The sequence below is a fragment of the Ambystoma mexicanum genome, chromosome 4p (genome assembly GCF_040938575.1).
Source record: "Ambystoma mexicanum isolate Mex_15411 chromosome 4p, UKY_AmexF1_1, whole genome shotgun sequence".
In the NCBI taxonomy this organism is placed as follows: domain Eukaryota; kingdom Metazoa; phylum Chordata; class Amphibia; order Caudata; family Ambystomatidae; genus Ambystoma; species Ambystoma mexicanum.
The window spans coordinates 280,511,854-280,534,803 of NC_090927.1; the positions used below are offsets into that span (position 1 = coordinate 280,511,854).

Below are 22,950 nucleotides of genomic sequence, written 5' to 3' on the forward strand. Positions count from 1 at the left end.
CCGACCTGTCATCCATTTTTATACTACGAAAGTGACTCCAATAATCACACATGGGTCAGAGTCCTTATTCTTTCTTCCTTCATCCATATGGCCAAATCTGGAAGGCTTATTTTGGAGGAAGGTTCTTTCACTTCCACCTTCTTTCCCAGTTCAATTCATTAGAGAAGAATTGGGCCTGATATCCCTATTTGCCATCACTCAATGGAAAACCTTAGCTTTTCTTCGAAAATGCCTGCTGGGACAAAGTGAGGGTGGCTTTAAAGTACTAAGCAAAGCGTTATTGAATAACAACAAACTGACTTTGGTGGAATGGAAGAATTCATGCTTGAAGATTCTGCAGGATCTAAATACCTCAGAAGACACCTTGTTGAGAAATCCATCCAAGGTAAAAAAGAAATCTGTTTGACTTGGACTGGATTAACACTAGGGAGAAGGGGAGAGAACTGAACCTCTATGGACAGAAGGGGTTGGAACACAAACCAAGAGGCAAACTTCAGAGATACCTGGAAAAATTCCCAAGTCCGCAATTAAGGAGCCAATTTTTGCGATTTCGACTGAACTTGATGCCTACATTAAAAATAATTGAAGCATGAAAAGAAAAAAGCCTTCGCAAATATAAATGTAAAGTATAATGGGTAACACTGTTCCATCTGACCTTAGAATGTTCAGAATTAAAGCTGCAAAGAGTGAGATGGTTGGGAAAGGTTTGTCTGCAATATACCACCCGTACAGACGATGGCTCTATTAGCATTTTTGAAAGATGCGTTTCTCATCTTGGGACAAAAGTTAACTTAGTCAAATTTGTGCATCATATGTCATTTTATCTTATTTCTTTGCCTTCTCAATGGCTCCTTCGGAACTCGTTAAAGGGGGAGCTTCTTTCCCCTATGAAGTAATGTATCTTATTTTAATTTGTAACGTTTTTTCTTGGTTGTGCGAGCTTTGATTTTCACAGTATAATTTCTTCTTTTAATCCTGTGATGTTCATTGAGTTTTCTTTTCTCGTAAAATAGCTGTAAGGTTTAACTTTAAACTGAATGCTAATAAAATAAAATAAAAAAATGATATCAGGTCAGGCACTGATGCCATGTCCCTGTTTAGGAATTATAACAATGAAGATGTTATGTATGATGGTTTAAATTAAGAAATGCTGCAGCGTTCCCTGTTTGATTTGACTATGTGTATGGTCTTTGCTGATTTGTGTAGTTTATGACATTTTTTATGGACATCTTAGAACCTCTGGTTCCTCAAATGAGGAAAATGTATGCAAAATATTGCAAATTCTAAATGCAGTCGCTCCTAAAATTCTACTTGGGGTAGGTCGTTCCTAAAGTATTATATGGACTTGAAATAGTCTCACTTGCTCTTAATTTGCCTTGGAGGTCCCTTGGAAGGCCGGTGTGGAAAAGTATCTTGGGTCTTCCTAAATCCATGCCAATGGCTTCTATTAGATATGAGTTAGGGTTAACTTCTCTCCAGGGTTGGTTTAATCTGAGGCTAGTTATGGCGATCGAAAAATTCATGACCCACTGAAAAATTCCTTATATGCTCTAATGCATGAGTAGTTTGCCAGGGGTAATTCTGAGTTATTAGTTGCTATGAAAGACCGGGTAACTAATATTTTAGAACACTGTGGGCAAGGCTGGAATTACCTGGTACTGAACCTGGTAGGGGTAAAAAATGAGATAAAGGAGATGGACTGGATTGATACGATCAAGTTAACCAGGTCGTATAAAAACCATTCGACATTCTCAAAGAAAGATGCATCTCTGCGTTGTCTACCTAAGTATTTAGCCACATTTTCAAGCCCCTACATTAGAGAGCAATTCCTGCATTTTTGGTTGAATTGCTCAGCAACGGAACAAATCCAATACATTCATGCAATATTGAGTAAGCATGGTATTCATTGTTGTTAGTTTTGTAAACAGGATGGTGTAATTCAGACACTCAAGCACATTTTGGTGGAATGTCCCTTGTTATGTCATCTAATAACGAAATACTTGGGATGCTTTTTCTGTATGAGTTCCCATTCTAGTACAGAAGATATTTGGGATCATCTGAATGGGGGTCAGGAGCTAATGTTAACTACTGAAATAATTAGAATGTTGGGTCACTTAGGCATCTGTAAAGCCAAATGATTATATGCTCTTAAAACTGTTCTTATGATTTGTACGGATTGCTGGAATTTTTAGAAAATGTGAGGATTTTAAGTAGAATTTGACTAGAAGTGATTCTTATACGATTGTGGTTCTGTGGTATATGATAATTATTAATATGAATTGACTGAAATCTTTTAGAATATGTGAATTTGTTTTTATGTATTATGTATCTGAATTTTATGCATATGAATTTTGCTTTTGTGAAAGATCATATTTTTGATCAAAACACAATTAAAAAAAATAAAACAAATGAATATCTTCTGAATAAAGAGCTTACCTACCTATTTTACCATATCATGATTCTACTCATGGTATATTGAGGCAGCAAATGAGTTAATATACTGATGGCAACTAGAACAGCCCTCTGTCTGCATCAGTGATATGTGTTAACATACACATCTTGAAATTATTGTACTTTATACATTTATTTATTTTATACTATGTATTGTTCGCTTGTTAGGCGCTTAGACAGCAAGTAAATTCTGTTTGAAAGCGCCCACAGGGTAAAGGGAGAGAACATGGGAATGAAACACATTAAAAACACAAACATATTTAAAAAAGTGAAGGGAAAAAAGAAAAGGACAAACATACTATGCCTTTTGAGTATTCAGAATGTGCAAGTGCAGCAAGGAAGAGGGCAGTGGGGGTAGGTGATTGAGTGTCTGTGCTCGTGGGTGAGCCACAGATGAAGTGAAAGGTATGGTACGTGCTACACGGCCTGGAGCAGCGTTGGGTTAAAGTGTGAGCCTCCAGGGTGGAGGGTGTGCCGAGGCAAGTGCTGAAGGTAGACAGATGCTGGGGCAATTGGGTGTGGGAGGTCAGGGGCCCGAGGATGCATAAGGGCCCAATACACCCATCACAGCAACTGTGAGATTAGCAAAGGAGAGAAAAGGGGAAGGAGGAGGTAAAGAGGAAAGTCTTGAGGAGCTTCTGGAATTTAAGAAAGTCCTACTCAAAACCACATGTTTTGTGATAAAATATCCTGTGATGCCATCAGTATGAAAGGTAATGTAACATCACTTATAATGATGTCATTGTGTCAAAGATCATGTCCTGTCACTTCCTGTAATGTCCTTGGATGTGTAACACTTCTGCTACCCCTAGTATTTTGATGAACTGACATTCCAGCTTTAGGCATTTTTTAATTATGTGCTGTTTGCTGTATCTTATTTTCAGATATCGGAAGTGTTTTCTGCAAAATATTATGCCCATTCATATCCTTCTATGTGTATGTGTATGTGTTCAAACACCACTTACATCTCATATTATGCCTTTCTATGTGTTGCCTACAATAAAATTAATGTCCTCCCTGTTTTAGCTTAATTCCTATTATCAGCCTGTTCATGCCCCTGCTTTATAGGCATCAAGAGTTGTATAGCGACTAGGCTGGCTCCTACGTGCCTCTTTGCTGCTGAGGTTGAAATTCTGTGACATATTTATTGAGGATTTCTCATTCACTAACGCTTGATGAGGAATTTAGTTAATGATTTCAATTAAGATTTATAAATGGTAAGCAGATTCATATAAAGATAGTGAGCCAAAATTGAGCCAACACGTGTTTTGAGCCGTTGGGCTCTTCCTCAGGATGCTTGTTACTTCAAATTAGATTTTAGGGTATACAATTCAAAATATATCTGTGGTGCCATTAGTGACAAGTGTTTATTACAAGTTAGTTACATTGAAATGAAGGGTTCCATTCTCAAATAATCATAAAAGTAAGGTGACAATTATTAATAAATCAAACCCAAATCAAATGTAAATCATACAAGCAGATTACAAGTTGAGAAAAATACTAAACTCCATGATAAGCAAAAGTAACACAAAACAAAGAAACAGAGCAACTAGAAGAGAATTGTTAGTCAACAAAATCCATGATCATTGTTACATCAAAATTCTTGCTGAATTAACATTGACTCATTGTGTTGCTTTATCAAAGGTGATGAGATGTGTTAGTTTAAACACCACAAAACCCAGAGGTCAGGGCTTGTGGACGCTGGGCGCAAGTGAAATCACAGCACAGCAAGCAGAGCACAGTCAAAACCTTTAGGGGTAGTGTTGTTAAGCTGGTGGGTACTTGGAGATATATTCAGAGAATCACATTTGTTGCATGCGTGTATGGTTAACTGGGGGTCCAAGTGAAGGTATATCACTGACGTGAAATGATATGGGGTGAGACTGGACATGGCGCTTTCAAAAGGAATGCTGAGGTTCTGATATCTTACTGAGTTCAGTTTTGTGCAGCTTATAGAAGTGAAAAGTATTGTACCAGTACATTTATGGGAGTGAGCAATAAAAGTTAAAGGGCACTTGCTAGATAGCCATAGAAAGACTGATACATATAAATATTGGGTAATGCTTACTGTCATAGATTCATGAGGGGAAGAAACAGAGAATTCTGTGCAGGCATATGATTGCCTCTTAAGTCCCTGGTTGCAGGCGATTTAATTCCAATGGCTATTGGCATGTGGAGTGATGCTCTTGCTGACACGCTGGTCCTTAAATCTAAAATAAATGGGATCGCTGAGTGAGTGAGTGACCGTAATACCCTATTGAAGTTTAACTGCAAGGAGTTCTTTTTTCAATGTCGGGCAGCATGGTGGAAAAAGAGCATGTTATTAATATTTTATTTTCTCAACTTCTAATCTGCCTGTATGGTTTGCCTTTAATTTGGGTTTCATGTATTAATAATTGTCACTGAACCCTTCATTTCAAAGTATTTGGCATTGCAACAAACACCTTTTACTATTGGCACCACAAATAGGTTTCATCCACATTCATAGGAATTTCATATAATTGGTTAATCATTGTATCCAACAAAGATACTGTTAAATTGGGTAGTTGTCGTATGTTCACAATCAGACAAGTGCATTGATATGAAAATATTATTTACTATGTAAAATACGTCTAAGAATACTGGATTGGCAATCTGATTTTTTTTTCAAAACTATACAATTACTCCCTACAAAGGGAGTATGGCTGCCATAGCAGCAATGACCAGGATATCAACACTCTTACTAGTATATGAACATAATAATAAGTAATAGACATAAATATGTGATATAAATTGTACCATAAGACCTTCATTACAGGGTCAACATTTAAATTAATCTGTCTGCAACTAGGGGATCCTTATTCTGATTCCCCAGCTTCCACCAGTTTACGTGGATATCATAATGTGTGCCAATACCATTGACATTGCAATTATTGTCCTGATCAATATGTCATAAAGAAGAGACGCTCCTCAAGAATGGACATGCGGTATGGCTCTTACAAATTATAACGGAGAAGAGATCTTGGAAAGGGTATTTCTGAGATATCAGCTATTATATATGTGTAATAACTCCAAACGGAACGTCTCTATTCCCTTCCTTTCCACCTCGAGCCTCTATTCATTCCCCTTCTCCCTCTCCTCTCCCTTGCCTTTCCCCTCTTCTTTTTCATACATATTAAAGATATTATAGATATAATATCAACCAAAGCCAAAAGGAGAAATGTTAAGGGGGAAGAATTAGTTAGTCCACAATTGTGTCAATGAATTTCACTTCATTCTGTGATCTGCTAAAAATGTCATAATTTTGGATTGTGTCCTGCTGTTCTTATCGGTGATCTTAGCATGCCTCGGGAATGCTCTTCCGGGGAACAGCAAGGAGATTTTGTTTGTGCTTGAGTATTCACTGTCCACCATTCTTTGTTAGGTTTGTAGCTAATCTTTTCCAATCTATACCTGTTGGGTTTAGGAGAAGAATGTGCATAGTTAGTAACCATAGCTGAGGGTTGTTTTGAAGTATTCCTTGCTAATTTAACAGTTCTCTAAGATCACCAGGCATTGGACATGCTCTAGATTTACTAACAAGCATCCTTGGTGAGTCCACTAAGCATAATGCAAATCTAATTTCATTAAATCTGGTTATGGATAAAGAAAAAGCTTTCATTTGTATTGTTCCTCGCACATGCTTATTTCCAAAAACATTGCCAATATATGGTCTGAACAATTATTGTGGACTGGATACCGAAGACAAACCCTATGTGCTCTTTGCAATTGTAGTGGCGGGTTGAACTTCAAGGCAGTCAGTTTTAGAATGAAAGTCTCCAGGATCCTATCTATCCCTCCTTGCCCTGCCCAAGTCTGAAAAAACATTCATTGTCTCTTCTACTCTTTTCTTCCAAATACGTTGTCATGAGCTCAAGTTTTTCTAGTGTAGTTCAGCATTATAATAGAACAGGATGGTGTAGTTACTTTAACAGAAAGACTACTATACCACATTGCAAAATGCTATTGACAAGAGTTATCTTCGCTCCAGTGAAAGATGGCTACCGTCTTAGAACGTTCTCCAATTTCATTTTCAATGATTCTTATCCACCATAACAGTTTTCTCTTTAGGTACAGCTCCTACAGTAAGCTTCAAACATTATGGAAATGGTACATCGTCTCTGCCAGGAATGTTGCAGCCTGGGCACAAATAGTTTCAATGTGTTGCTCCACAGGTTTGCACTGTGTCATTGATTCCACCAGTATCAATTTAGCACAAACCACTGTTGCGGATCTTTACCGGTACCCCTCGCCATCACCAGTAAGATTTTTATATTGCTTAACTCTCAAAGGCTCTGAAAATATTTTGCGTTGTTCAGTGGGTAACGTAATATGCAGTTACGTATAGGCCATGAATAGTTCCGGAGTAGCCTATGGATGCATGCTATTGATTACCTCTGCGCTAGCTTTATGCAGTCACAATCCCAGGCATGGCACATAAGGCATTTTGGGATCACAAAAACGTGATGCTGAAAGGGCTTTTAGGCAGAGCCCATCCCATTTGTGGCCATTTTCATTGGCTGACAACCAAACACCCTCTCTTGCTACTGTCACTTAAATCTCACCTTTTCCCTCTCAGCTAAAGATGCTGTCTCATATTGATGGACATTATCTTCCAGTGTACATTGTTGCAGTTTTTTGTAAACATGCAGAATGGTTTGGTAAAAATGTCTTTATAAATCAAAATAAACAAAACAAAACACTATTCAATTTGATGGGTGATTTCCATCTTGATTCAGCTTGCAGTGCACATGTCGTCAGTAGTTTTGGCCTTAGTTACGGAATGTCACACAGCGCATTATTTCACAATCACCATTCTGTTTTCTAACTTTTCTGATATGAACCAACGTTAATTCAATTAACTTTCATATGGTATTTGAAAAGTATTTGTATTTTGTAACCATACAGAATTAACTGCATTTAGGTCCTAATAACAACTTAAAAAGATAGGCGTTTTTCTGTTTTTGAACCACAACTTATCTCCCCTATGAGTGCAGCGAGAGGATGATACTGTCATGAACCGTCGGACGCGCCCCCTTTGGACTTCCTGGTCCTTGACACATCAGGGTTTACACTCTGCTGTACTTCCAACAATGCCATTAAATACAGAACGCTGTATACCAGTGCGTCTCAACGCTACTGACTGCTGTGGCTAGACGTGTGCTCCGTAGTTCGCCTTCGCTGAACTCTGTTGTTTCCTGGTTCCCCGCCCTCGCTTCCTCCTTCTATCTTCCCTTCCTCCTTTTCCTGTCTTGCATCCCGGATTCCGTGTACCCGCCTCCGAGCAGACCTCCTTCGTTTACTGGACATGTTCTTGGCAAGACGTGGTTTTAAAACGCATTACAATGACTTTATTCACAATTGGAAAGTTTGAACCAGTTTGCCAGCTCAATGAAAGTCAGAAATGCTAAATATACCAAGACGTGAAAAGAAACACTAACACAGGATATATGGGAAACATTTCTTGTGAGATAAAGTATGCACAAGTCATAGAAAGGTTCAGTTGGCTTGATTGTGTAGTTTTAATTTCATGGTTGAAAAGCGAGACCCACTAAGACCATGAAGTGCCCAGCACCACCTGTACAAATTGTAACTACATGTGCCTTCCTGCTTACCTGCTTGTGTGCCTTGCCTACCTGTATATAATGGCCTGTAGGCCTCCCACTGACTTGTATATAACACTGGTGTAGTTATTCCTGTATTATGTATATTCTTTGTACTGTAACCAAGCTTCGAATATTCTTGTAAAGGCTGCGCCATGATACCCCCGGGTACAGTTGCGCATTATAAATAATAAAAACAAACAAAACAAACAAACATATTTATAATGAGAGAGCAATATAATGTTTACATATTGATGATGCTATTAATAGATGCGGAAGTGCAGCAATGAAATGCAGTCAACTGCAGCTTCCACTTACCTGTTTTAGCCATCTGTTTTTCATTGTGTTACCTGGAGCAGAAGGATCATCTATAAGGCCAGCACCCAGCATGGAGCACTGCACAGAAGAGCTCCTGCGAAGTGCAGGCAGCTGCAGTTTCCACTTACCCGTAGGGCCACGTTATTGAGAATCTATTTTACATTGTGTTACCTCAGAAAATAGGAACGTCTATAAGGCCAGCACCCAGCATGCAGCACTGTGCAAAAGTGTGCAACGAAGAACATTCAGCTGCAGCTTTCACTTACCTGTTGAGCTATGTTACTGGTGGTCTGTTTACCATTGTGTTACCTGGATGAGGAGGAGCATCTATAGCTGTGAGTCAGCGGCGGACTACCGCTGGTAGTCTGCTCAAAGAAGTGCAAACCATGACCATACAAAGAAGTTGCTACCTTATTGTGTGCCCCACTTCAAATATAGACTTTGATTAAAGAGAATAAAGACAATTAACTCTGAAGCCACCTTTCCAGGGGTGCCCGGTTGAGTCTGTTCTTAAGTCTAATTCCCTTGCTCTCTATTTTTGGCTGTGTAGAATCCTGTAACAATGTTTTCATTGCGTAATTGCATAGTAAATTGGGGCCTTTGGCCATTACCGCTGTGGGTGTCTTAGACTGTGCTATCTCAAGTTTAGGCACCAAATCTACGTTTTCACCTGTGGTAGGTCTGGTGTGGGCAACATGTTCTAATCCAGCTCCCTTTCACAGAAAAAGCACATCAACGTTGGCAGAGGCCTAAAAAATGTACTCCTTTCTTAGCAAAAAAGACAAAGATGGGATTATGTCTGCTCAGCATTCCCAGTTGGCTCGAATAACTGAGGATGCGCTCTTGGCCCATAATGAGACTAGCAAACCTCCAATGCCTAAAGATAACAAGCTGTGTGGTAACACTGAAATTCTTAAAGAGGAGTTGATTACCATGCTTCTTAATGACTCAATTGAGGCAAAAAGTCCTAAAAGCCATCTATTAAGCAACATGGATAGCCCTGTCCAGCGGCTTTGCTACTGCTAATCCTCAGTCACCAGCTCTATTCCAAGACTCCAACGATGGGAGATTTTATTCCCAACCATCCACACCTCCTCTTTTCTACCCTCATCCAATCGACGGTTCCCAACAGCATACAACCTTTGGCCCATCCTCATTGTCAGCACTTAAATTTTGTTCTTAATACTCTGGTTTGCCGTTCTAAGAATATTAATGATAATCAAAAAGAAGAAAGAGTATCAATAAAAACTTTCTATTTGATTTTTTTATAGACGGATCTATTTAGCCTGCGTTAGTCTGCGACTAAGTTCTTCTAGACCTGCGGGCTCTGCAGTCAATACATCAGTGATTCCTGATCACATCATTTATAATGCACGGGAGGAGTTGTATAATCAATGTTTCTCTTTATCCATTCCAGAACCAACTAATCTCTTGTCTTCTGATGTCATCAATAAGGGTTGAATAGAAGATTACCAACCAATTGATTCTCATCAACCTACTCCTGGTAATTTAAATTATTCATTGTTCTTTCAAAAGTAAAAAAGATGTGTGCAGTCAAAACCAAAGGTAAAATAAAATAAAAAAAACTTGAAAACCTCATTGATAAGCAACATTTTTGGGTCAAGAAAATGTTCACGTAATTTACAGTCCATAGCTGTGAAAGCAGAGAGTTTTTCGGAAGTGCCCCACCCCCAAAACAAAGAAATATAAGAGTAAAAACAATAAGAAATCACCAGTTATCTGCAATCCACCAATAGCCATGATATTTTACAATAATACTCTGCAATCTTTGCAGGGAAATGTTAACGACTCTAGTCATGTAAAACTAGTCTTATCAGGTAGGTGGCTTCGGAACTTTGCAAAATGTATCAACGTACTCCCACAAAGGAAATCTTATAGAGCCTGAAATAGATACAATAAAAAGAGGGAGGTAAAAAAGGAACAACTTCATTTCCACTGGGTACTAAAACTGAATTTCAAACCTTAGAACAAAAAAGACCACATCTGATTAATTCTACAAGCAGAAAGGACATAATTGGGGCCATCAGGATTGTTCGGGGGCAACACATTTGTCTTGAAAGCAATACAAAGCACAGCAACACAGGTTTGAATCCTGGTCCTGTGCTTAAAGATTGGTCTCCAGTATTAAGAGTGTTATAAAAGATGAATTAATAAATTAATTCAAACCTAAACCAATGATCATCATGAATCAGCCAGTAAGTGTTTCTCCCTATAGCTCTTATTGGAAAGTGTTCTAGCATCTGATGATAACGTGATCTTTAACAGATCTAATTGTCTATATCAGCTAGATGCCATCCCATGTTTAGGCTCTCTGACATCTAGAGTTTTTGACCAAGGTGAATTTTCTAATAATACCAGATTTGATTGTGTAATTTTGCATGTTCGTTCAGAGATTATTTCAGAAAAATTATCGGTGGCCCCAAGTTTATTAACAATTTGCTACGAATTGTTTGAAAAAGATAAATGCGATGAAGTGAAGATTGCTCTTGCAGACACATTTTGCAATAGGCCTACTTACTCAAGTATTTGAGTCACCTCTGCAGATTTGCTGTGATACTAGTTTCCATCAGGTAGAAAGGTAATTTACACTGATAACACTTATTTGGGAATCAAAATTAATACGTACGACTGGACTTGGTTGACCAAAGCTCTTCAATCATCAACATCGAATAATTTAGCAAATATTCAGCATCTTTAGGCCTCATTTGTTAAGAATTGTTTAACATTTATTTCTGCATTGATAATTATGATGGTTTTCCATTTCAAGAGGTGTGGCTGAGAGACAACCCCTTCTGGATGGTTGTACACTAATACTAAACCTAGCAACCAAAGGACCAAAAGGACATCCATATGGTGGCCTTGTGATTGGCGTTAGAAATGGAATTAGTATCACTTTCACTAATTGGATTGATTCAAATCCCTTCATACATGCAGTAGGGCTAGAATAGGTTTATCAAGGATTGAACTTTTCGCAAGTAATGAACGTGCATTGGAATCCACTAAGAATGTATCAAACGGTTATTGGTGCTCATTTCTAAATGGTTGAATCTTTGTGACTCAAATAGTGTGTTATAAGTGGGACATCTAAACTGCTTTTGCCACAACCCTAAAGCAGACTACCTCAGCCTTCAGCTCATTGTTCTAAAGAAGCCTTTCAATGAGGGGTTGTTTGGCTTGCTTTAATGACATCGTGGGGTTTCACAAATTGAATGGCAATATCAAAGGCGACATCCCTTCCAATTTCACATGGTCATGAGGATCATTTAAAACAACACTTGAATACATGTTTGCCTCATCTTACATTTTTGATAAGAGTATACCTTTTAGGGTACTTACTTAAAAACTTTTTTTGAAAGAACAATTTCATAAAAGTCAAAGCAGTACAAACCAACTTAGAATACAAAAACACACACTAAGATACAACATTAAAAACATTGTGATTTCTAAAGGCTAGGGCACTTTCAATAAAACCATAAAAAGAATGAGCTACAATTCAACAACGAAGAGAAAATAAAAGTGCCCCCTTTAATATTCTAACATTATATAGCCTGAATAATGGAAGAAGGTACTTTATTCTTAAATTTTCCAAAATGGGGCAAAACAATTGAAAATGGTTTAAATCATCCACCGTACTTCCGCTGCGATGAAAGAATGGAAATGAATCCTGCGCCTTGCTACGGTTCCATCTAATCAGTTCAGAGGATAGTGGTAAACAACTTGCTCTAACATTTGTTTACATGTCTATGGGCCAGCCTTTAAATGTGACCCTTTCGCGGCTACTGCATTGGGGTATAGTATTTTCATTCTATCATGCAACATTGCCGGTTTGGAAAGACAAATGCATGACCCAGGCTTTTTAGGCTTCTTAGCCAGGTTTGACATTATGCTGTTACAGCAACGCATTTGGAACATTTGGTGCCTGAGACTGGTACATTCCACATTCATCAGCCAAGATTTAAGAAAGGTTTAGGCACCTCATTAAATGGCTTATTTCGAAACTCCTATAGATGGAATATTTTAATCAACAACAACCAATTTATTTGGCCTTTTGATTGTGTAAACAGATCTTCACTTTGGCAAATGCTTCGGAAATGGGCTTATCCTACCTCACTGGTTACTATCTTAAGCCAGATTGTTATGCGATGCTGTTATGCTAGGATTATTATGCTATGCTATGTTATGCAGGATTGTTATGCAATGCTATGTTATGCTAGGATTATGCTATGTTATGCAGGAATGTTATGTGATGCTATGCTAAACTATGGTATACTATATTAGACTCTCTCATATACATTTAGGCCCCAGATATTCCATCTGCACGTAGCACCCCGGACATGCTCACGACACGTCAGACCTTCTATTCCATTTATTCTCTACAAGTCCAGCATTAGCACCATATATGGGAGATAACAGGAGGGTTTCTGCGAATGCTGCATATCCTTAATACAACATGATGTTGCAGCAAGGGTGTGGCACAAGGTCACAAGTGAGATGTCGACAGTTCTTGCCAAATGTCTGCAATATCATGCCAAGTAATACCCTCATTGTGAAAGTACTATAATATATTAGTGATTGCTTATGATATGCTATATAACCTGCGCTCTAGGGGTGGTCCCGGGAGAGGTCTGTGTGCCAATTTCCGGGACACTTGTCCTGCTGTGTGCCCTGCTGATCATCTGATCACTCTGTATGCTGTGTATTTGCTATCTAATACAAGAAGCTTGGTTTACCACCAGTCTGTGTCTGATCTCCTTAATTGCTGCAAACTGAGGCTGAAGCCGAGGGGGCCCTTTGGGAAGGGGCCCGATCCTGTCCACCACAATATGGACACTAAGGTTCAAGTTAAATTGAACACTGATGGCCTGCTCATACCAACAGTCAGAGGATTGCAACAGGGCTGCATCCTGGCCCCGACTTTATTTAATCTATTTATATCAGACATTGGGATGCTTTTAATAAGATTAGATCATTCCCTCCTAAAACTGGCCTCTCCTCTGTAGGTTGGTTAATGTATGTGAACAACATAGTGCTTTTTGATTATACCCCTATTGGCCTGCAGCATCAACTAACAACTCTCGAAAAATATGTAGGTGACAAAGACCTTGAAATTGATCTGGCTAAAACTAAGATACTGATTATATCCCCTTTTACAAATAAGACCAAATTTGCTTGGAGTTTAAGTCATACAAACCTGTAAATAGTTAACTCTATAAAGTATGTAGGTTTCCAATAATAAGGAGATACGTTAAGAAATCTTAGGCTTGGATTTGAGCTAAAACCATACTTTTAGCAACACAGGCCAAAAGGATAAACTCTCATTAGGGTTGTTTTTCCTTTTTAGAGAAAGGTCTATATTTTTCTAAAATATGTTCCCCTTGTAACTATACGGTATGAGCTGGGCTTATTATCATTGCAGTCCTTTGTCAGATGTAAAATGCTATGCCTGTATAGAAGATATTTGTCTGTTCAGGGACTTCAATGTTTTGTGTTCCTTATTCTTCCCTGAGGAAGTTTTCTAATGTAGAACTTACTTCTTGGGCACATTATTTTGACTCAATTTTGCAGATGTTTGATATTACTCTTGAGAGCTTGGTTACCTATCCTCTTGAGGTGAAAAAGAAATGCTGTTACTATGACTTGTGTAACACAAGGGAAAACAGAACAAAATTCATATGGTACCATTATAAAGGACAACATTCCCAAATTCTTTTTGGAGAAATTAGTTTTCAAGATTTTGCTTGAGACATTGGTTTAATCTTTTTCCTACTAATGAAATAGTAGGGGCATGCTTGAAAATTGAGTGAAACAAGAGGAAACACTTAACCATTTGTAAGTAGAATGCATACATCTGCGCTCTCCGAGACATTGCTATTTTGATACATTTGAATTCTTAGGCCCCGTCAGAATTTTGGAGCAAGATTTTGACTGGAACACAAATACTGTTGATTCTAACTATAATTGGATTCTTATCTCACCTATTCCCAAATGTCCATGAATTGTGATTGTATGAAAATGGTGTATGTGTTCTAAAGTTTGGCACTTTCACTAGATATTTACAGTATTTGTTTTCAGGTCTTTTTGTTTTAATGTTTTATATCATGAATAATTGAATATTTCTTAACTGTTTTTTAATGTGTGAACGGTTTGGTTCACAAGTCATATCACTAAATCATTTTTTTTTATTCCATTAGCACTCTTTAAACCTTCTCACGCCTTGCCAGTCATCTCTCTCTTCTCCTGTCTGGAACTGGAGATCATATTAAAACAGGACATTCTGCAGTGATAATCAGTTATAAAAATAGTTAATGTACTTCATGCTCATGCATAAGTACAAGTGGCAAGCAGTTGCTCTGTGCTCTGCTTGATGAGTAATGTAGCAGAATAAATAAGATCCAATCATAGGATTCAACATTCCTAGTTTGCTTTATAAATCTTGTCTTATATCCGCCACACCTTTTTAAATGAACATCATTGTTGGACAACATTTCTTGATGGATATCTCTCTGCACATTTCTTTTTAGCTCTCACATTATGCTAGCTCACAATGTTTTATAGTGAGACAATACTACCTATTCCATCATTTGGAGCAAGAGCAACCAACATCAGGATGGCATATACCCATTGAGTCACAAATAAGTTATCAGCATGAGGTCTCACCATTTTTTACTTATCATAGGTAGATACTGGATTTTTGACGAATTTTGTGGAACTTGGCAGACAGCAGCTTCATCCAGAAACATGCATAGTTCTTCCCTGACGCCCAATACGAGTAACAGAAGACAGTAAAAAGAAACTAAAACTTTGTAATAAGCTACACATCCTTGCAGTATATTGTGATTTAAGTTTACTTACCACTGATGAGTATAGCGAATCTAGACTCCAGTCTAGTGCACTTGTCGAAGGTGAATTCAAGGAAATACATAAAGGACAGATTATGAATATCCAACATGATCTCATTTTCCAGTCTGTTGTATGTCACTGTAAGATAAGGTAAAGAAACTCTATGTTACAAAATATGCACAATATGTCTCAACGAAGAGTAAACAACTTTTCTGTACATTGATGCATAGCTTGAGTTAAAGGTGTAGTTGAAGGAATGGCAGAAAATGGCAGGAACCTGTGGATCATTGGATTAAACCCCCTACATTGATGCAGAAACTATTGGCCTAATCACAAAACATTGAATTATTGCTGCAAATTGTGAGATATGCAGACTGCAGCTACGGCCATGTGCATTTTGAGACTGCATTGTGATTTACAAAGAATCACATGTGCTTGATCTCACCAGCTGCATGTGCTGCAAGTCACAGGCAAGAACAAATACACATCTAAGAAAGAAGATGTTTAGGTGCCAACCCCCAGAATAAAGAAAGCCAAAAGGTGAGAACAAATTCTACACATGGATTTTTCCCTGAAATGTGTGTCACATTTTGAGAAATGTAAATACATATCAGGGAAAACTTTAAACATTAAAAACGGGCTGCATCACTTTGCTCATGATCCAAATTTGTCTTATGAATGTTTGGATCAGGGGCAACTTGGTAGCAAGGTATGTTGTATTCTCATAATCCTATCTAGGCACACCCACTGTACATACATAATATAGTTGTGTATAGAATTGCAAACCTTTCAAGAGCATGCTGTTGTATCATTTTCTTTCTTTGCAGCTGCCGACAAGTGGCCATTTTACATTTCTCTGAATGAGGTGAAAATCTTTTCCACTTTGCACACCAGTCTATGTCTTTCTCTTAAAATGAATGCACTACACACATGTGCCATCAGGTGACACCTTGAAGGAGGAGCAGAAGGAGATAGGAATCTCTGCAACCTACTAGTGAAGTGGTCACATGCCTGAAGTTTCTGGGAGGGTGCAGTGCAGCAGAGAATAGAGGAGGTGGATGACACATCTGTCAGTGTCCATCTCATGCAGTGATGTCCATCCTTTGCAGACAGTGGCTGTTCAATGCTAACCTGACTAAAATGGACCACTTGTCCTATTCTTTTGTAGAAAATCTTGGTTTCCATTAGCGTACGGAAAAAGCTGAGCACAGTGGAAGCTCCCAGCTGATGTTTTGTTCGCCTGCAAATCAGTACCAGAATTGTAAAACAAGACAACTGATAACAGGTGGGTACTGCAGCAGGCCAAGAGGCAAAGTATCCACTTCTGTATGAAATTGTGGATGAGTGGGGAGGTAACTGCCTATATGCCCATCATAGCACACTGGGTGACCTTTCCTTTGTGAAATAGTTCTAAGGTGCCTTGCAGGGGGCAAAATGGCAGAATATGTATGCAATACAACATCTAGCAACATTGTGCAGGCGAGGGTTCAGAGCAGAAGCCACAGGGGAGTTGACATCTGGGAGGTGGTAGAGGAGGTGGAGGCAAAGGCTTCATGGTTTGCAATCTGTCCATTGTTGCAGCAGTTAATAGATCAGATGTACATATAATTTCTGTGTCCTTCACCTCCTTGGCACACATGTAATCAGCAATTGCGAGCCAGTGAAAGAAATGTTTGGTGTGGCCCGGAATATCAGCTCCAATATCGGCCAGGCTTATCACACCAAAACGGCTCTGCACCACAACTTGCCTCTGGACAAGCTGAAGCCCTAGGCAGAACTTTAATTTGCACATGTTGAAAGGGTTACATGAGCAGTGCAATGTCATCACAGATCGCAGCAGAGCTCTAAGTAGGGTTGTTTGTATGAACTGTGCAGGTGGCAGCTGCTGTCTAATGTCTACTCCATGTGATGGCCTTTCGAGGAGGCCACTTGGCGGGTCAGCCATTGCAATCTATGCCTGACTGAGATTCTCCTCCTAGTGAACCTGACTGAGCTATATAGCGAGGGCCTGTGCTTTGCACGTCATGCTGATGCAGCACAGCCAGTGACGGACCTGATTTGTAACTTTCATGGTCATCCATGGGTATTTCAATTTAAAGGTAACATTGGGTACATCCTGGCTTCTTTTATAGACCCATGTTTCAAAGGAACAGTGTCTGTTTTTCATCCTCATGTATCGGGGGAGGCAGACTCGCAGCCCACATCCCAAGTTGGAGGCACAGTGCAAATAGGCAAGGATGCTTTTCTGCAGCACTTTGTAACGTCCGTTGTAGAAAGAACGCAGACAGCAGGAGGAACACCAACCTACCCGATTTATGGCAACCACACCAGGAATATCAAGCTCAAGAGTGACGGCATCAGTGGCCAGTACATCACTGACACCTGCTTAAAGCTCGGTGAGTAGAGCCAGTGCAGCTTCCAAGGAGGAAAACATGTGATAGACCCTCACAGTGACTCATGCCTCTAGAAAAACAGATGGGAAATCACATACAGATGGGGGAATATAGAGATAATCACTCTTCAATCCAATTTTAAGCAGCACAAAATAATATTCTTAACACATCCGCACCATCAAATATGTGTTTCACAATTAATAACATTAATATTCACAATCAATAACCAGCCTAGCCTAAGAAAAAATAAACATTCATACACACATATAATATTTACCATTTAGCATATATCATAATACATTTAATTATACATCTCTTCCAACATTCGGTTAAACATTTCATTTATATAGTACAAGATACTCGTGAATCCCTCTGTTAAGCTACTGATTTCATTTTCCAATTACAAAATGGCAATTTTATTTTACTACTAAAAAATTGTCAACTATGGTTTTGGATGATGAGCTATTTATTTTCATACCCCAGCCTTCTTCAGGACCATAACATGTTTGGGTTAAAATCTTAATTAACGGTTGACACTGAAGTCTAAAATTAAAAAATTAGGCAGTTGGTGTATGATCGTCATGCAAACTTGGTATAACATACATGTAGATTCCTCCTCATGTATTCACCATACAGACGTTCATTGAATCAAAGTGGCACATGTATGTCCACTTATCAATCCCTGGTTCTCATCACAAGGTGTACTCCTATGCCAACATCACAGGCATTGTGCAACCTACAGTGCTCTTACAGGGAAAAACAGTAGAACATCATTACCTAAGACTTCTCAACCTCCACAAGTGAAGTGAAATATATTGCCAAAATAACTATGGCTGTTACACAGTCTCATAAACACTTCATCAGAAAAGACAGAAATGATCTTAAACTGCTCCTTCTTAATTTATATGCAAAGAGTTAGCAAGAGAAAGAAATGAGTCTACAACTCATTAAATACCTTATTGGTTACTTAACAGGCCTCTGCGTCACCTTTCAACATGATAAATGGGGATCGTATGAGGCATTCACCACAGGTTTGGTGACTGAAAACCTATAGGTCACTATTGGCAGGGAACCACGCATCTCCTTTTTCAAAATCACTATTTCAAATGAAATGGAAAAAAATAAAACTTTAAGCACACTCGCCTAATTGCTCTGTGTTTATACACTGTATCAATTTCTCACAGCTGCTGTGTTTAAAGAAACACACATTAACCACCTCAGTCCTTTCCTGTATCTAATCCGTTGACTGGTGTACAACTGCCTAATCCGGGATTATGCCATTTGTTGGCATCTTAGGTCAACTATCTTTCTATACTGATGAGCCGGCAACAGACACCAGACAGACAGCTGCCCAGATGGTTGATGTCCATCTACTGGACACTGCACTCATGGGAAGAGATGATGAGCCATTACACTATTGATAACACACATGGCACTTGTGCAAGCAGCGGGCTGAATCTCCAGCTGCTCGTGACCAGTTTGCAGTCAGAGAGGATTAAGTAACACTGGGGCTGTCTGACCACAGGAGAAACCTCCAGTGCCAAATGGTGAAAACACTGACATTTATGAGACTGAACATTAACTTCCCTGTGGAAGATAGTGGAATGGCATCTATCCACAGCCGGCGCATGATGCTGATTTGTGGTGTGTGGTTGGGAAATAGGCAGCTGTAATAGTGACGAGAGGCCTAACCAGTTGCTCACTTACACATGCCAGTTCGACTGTGCAAGTTAGGTGTTCTATTCATGGTTTTCTTTAATGATAAATACACAACCTGTCAAAAGTTCACATGCGCTTCAACAGGGCACAGGCCGCCCTTAAGGTTCTCAGGAATTTTTCACAGGGCACAGCCATCTGCTGAAGTTCTCTATTTTTTTCAGAGTTCATCACCAATCACCAAGGTTCTCAGACTCTCACACTGGGAACATCTACCATTAAGGTGCTCGTGATCTTCTCCCAGGATGCAGCCGCCATTTAAAGTTCTCTGTTTTTTCAGAGGATGCAGCTACCCGTTCAGGTTATCCTAATTTCCCACACAGTGCAGCAACCTCTTAACGTTCTATGGTTTAGTCACATGGTGCAGTCATCCACTAAGGTTCACAGTGTCTCCCAACAATGGCAGTCACCTATTAATGCTCTCAGGTTTATTCATAGGGTGCACCTACCCACTAATGTGCTTGGGTTTTTTCACAGGGCTCACCCACTAACGATACCAAGATTTCCCACAGAGTGTTTCTTAAGGTTCTCCAGCTCCCACACAGATGGTGTCGCTCTCGCAGGTTGGGAGTCTACCTGTGAGTCCAGTGCCTCACTCACGACCTCCCGCTGAACAATGCTCCACAGGAGGGAAGGTTGTTGGAGCTTCATATGCCCTCTGAGGTTGCCCAACAGCACTATGCATTCCAGTTCCCATGACTAACAGATTGCCACAATGAAAGCAAAAGCTACCTCCATGGCTCACAGTGTACTTTAGGGGATCCTGCCCCAAGATCGGCACTGTCAGTGGTGCACCACACCCAGCAGTTTGTTGGCATGGCACCAGCAACAGGGGCCTTCGTCTGGCCACAGTTGCTGGTGCCACTGGCACCAATTCCTCAGGCCGGACTGGCGCAGGTGTTTAGGCATAACATACCCGTGCTGCACCAGGCCATGGAAAGTGTGTGGACCATCTCAAATCTCAACATAACTGAAGGGAGTGATGGTGGCACCCAGGTCACTAGCCAGTCAGTTGATAGGTTTATTCGGAATACATAACAGGCTCCATCAAGGCAGAGTGCTCAGTTGCCTGGTATACTTTCTTGGACCACCAGCAAACATGTTTCCTCATAGCCATAGGTGAGGCTCTTGTCCTTTCGCTTCTGTCCCCTCTTGACCGTCTTCTCCGAGTCCTTCACTATGCAGAAAACCTCAGTCTCTTACCCATGCATGGTATTCACAGATGGTAGGGCAAAATAGTCCCACACCCCAGTTCATGCGGGCTGTGCGGGGCGAGGGGGCGGAAGTTACAATATAATGGGTTTTTATAACTCGCTTAATACCCAGAGATTTCTAAGCGCGGACCCAGGGATCGAACCTGTGGTGCTCCTTGTCATCTTTCTTCCAAGGCGAGCACATTACCCCTGAGCTATCCTCCTGAGACTCTGCTTCATAGTGCTCCCTCTGTACGTGGCGTGCCCCCTCTTCATTGGCAGGTGCAGGAAGAGTCCCCTCTGCCATCTCTTTGACCCCGTTTTCTACAAACTCCTTCCCATCCGGTAGGTCCACCACTTTTTGTGGGAGCTCAAAAGGCTGGTCATCCCCCAGAGCTTTCTGCTGATGGAATTCTTCCTCTTTTTCAGTGCTACCTGTTACATGGAGATCACTACCTCCTCAATTATCCCAATCCATCAATTTCTTCCCTTCAAGCTGCTTGCTGCCACCACCACCTCCTCCCACATAAGGAAGGTATGTTCCTGCTCCTCCAGTACTTGGTGGCATCTACAAGAGTACTGGCCACCCCAGCCTCCTTGCCAGGAGTCCATCGCTCCACCTTTGGACCTGCCTATTCCCTTACTCTCTGATGTCCTTCCTATGCCTCACTAGTCTCCCCCAATGACTCGGGTGATCTATGATGCTGCCTGGCCTGGGCCTGCAAAACATCGGAGATCAAAAGCATGGGCATTCCCTTCCTCATCCATCTTAACAGAATCCTCCTCCTCCACCTCCCCAGCTCCCTTCTTCCCTTTCTCCATCCAGAAATTGCACGCAGACTATGAGAGTCTCAAATGGGAATTGGCAAAGGTGTTTCAGAACCGTGTGCGACCACAACTTCAGAACTCATACGTGTAAAACACTTAATCAACACCAAGAACCAAAGCACAATCCCAATATAACGAGTAAAAGAAAATCCTAATTTATTCCAATGCTATACTATAACACTCCATGTCAAACCAGGAGCATATCAGATGAGAAAACAACATCAAACATGCAGGGGATGATATTAGAGGAAGAAAGCTTGAGTTTTTGCTTTGCTTTTTTAGATTTTAAACCAGACATTAAAGGTAAAAGGGCTACGTTCCGTTTATTTATTTTCATATGGTGGAAATTCACAAGAGACTATGAACACACTGAACAAGCACTGAAACAAAGATTAAAAAAAAAGACATTAAACAGCAAGAAATTAAGCAAAATTCCATCAATGAACAGCTACAATCGAACAGTGTTACTCGAAAAACCCTCCAAGCAACATTCTAAGCCTGACCTGAACAAAACCTTCCATCAGAGCCCAACAAAACCAACAAAGGAATATGAGGTGAGCTGGAATGTGTCTGTGCCATAGGCCATTCCTTTCCTGCAGAAGGGGTACATCTTGCCATCAAAATATTTTCCAGCACTGCCACTGTAAATCACTTTATGATGCCTGTTCCAACAACATATTCCAGAAAATTGCCGCTGTAAGAGAACATACGAATGCTGGCTGTGCTAATGTATGGCAATGTTGGCACTTTAAGAACACTCATATTCTGACTGTGCAAAATAATGGGAGCACTGAGTCACGTGTAGGGCAGAAGAATGTGTTCTTCCTATGCTTTTAGAACCCTTCACATTCTGCTTGATTTTTGCTAGGCACTCGCTATTCTTACCCATTGAGTTCCATCCAGATCTCAATGGGGACATGTTTCCTAAATTCAAGTAAAAAAGTACTGCTGTTTCTCAACGGGCATGCAACCTTTCCCAGGCAGTTGGTTTGGTGCTGTTTCATGGCAGTACACTTCCAAATGGTTGTTGTACTTGCTGCTGCAATTTGACACACAGGAGGCCTTTCATTACTGGAGCTGGAAGGAAGTTATTACTTATTTGAAATCCAGAAAGCATGCAGTTTTGCTTTGTTGCCCATCTGTGGTTGGATGGAGAGCTGGGATACCCCATGCATGGTAATGAGCTCCATTCTTTGTCATTTCACCTTTCTCTATTTACCCATCTACCCTGCACCACACTCTCACGTGCCAGTGATCCACTCTCTATCATCTCCACCTGATACCACCACTCTTTCCCATTGTACATGTCCTTTAAGAAACATATATTTGTCCCTGCAAACTATCTTCAAATGCAGTCAATGATTCACCCCTGAATCACCGCTCCCTGTCTCCAACACTCCCTCCCTCCCTCATCCACCTATTTGCTAAAACTCGCACTTACTAGCCGTGCACAGTGAAGAAATCAACAGCCAACAACCAGTCGCTATTTCAGCCACTTCCTCATTATGGCTCATCTCTCTAGCTGCCCCATGCTAGACAGGCAGAAGCTCAGAAGGGAACCCCGGCTGC

General features: G+C 40.2%; 1 protein-coding gene across 1 annotated transcript in view; it reads right to left on the reverse strand.

Annotated features, from left to right (window-relative positions):
* LOC138453202 (adhesion G protein-coupled receptor F5-like) overlaps positions 1–22,950 on the reverse strand; it is a 1,258,340-nt gene that overhangs the window by 1,087,509 nt on the left and 147,881 nt on the right. Inside the window, exon 2 of the mRNA XM_069605829.1 lies at positions 15,264–15,389. Within this exon, the coding sequence (XP_069461930.1) occupies positions 15,264–15,368 (105 nt within the window). The 5' untranslated portion in view covers positions 15,369–15,389. The remainder of the gene's footprint in view (positions 1–15,263; positions 15,390–22,950) is intronic.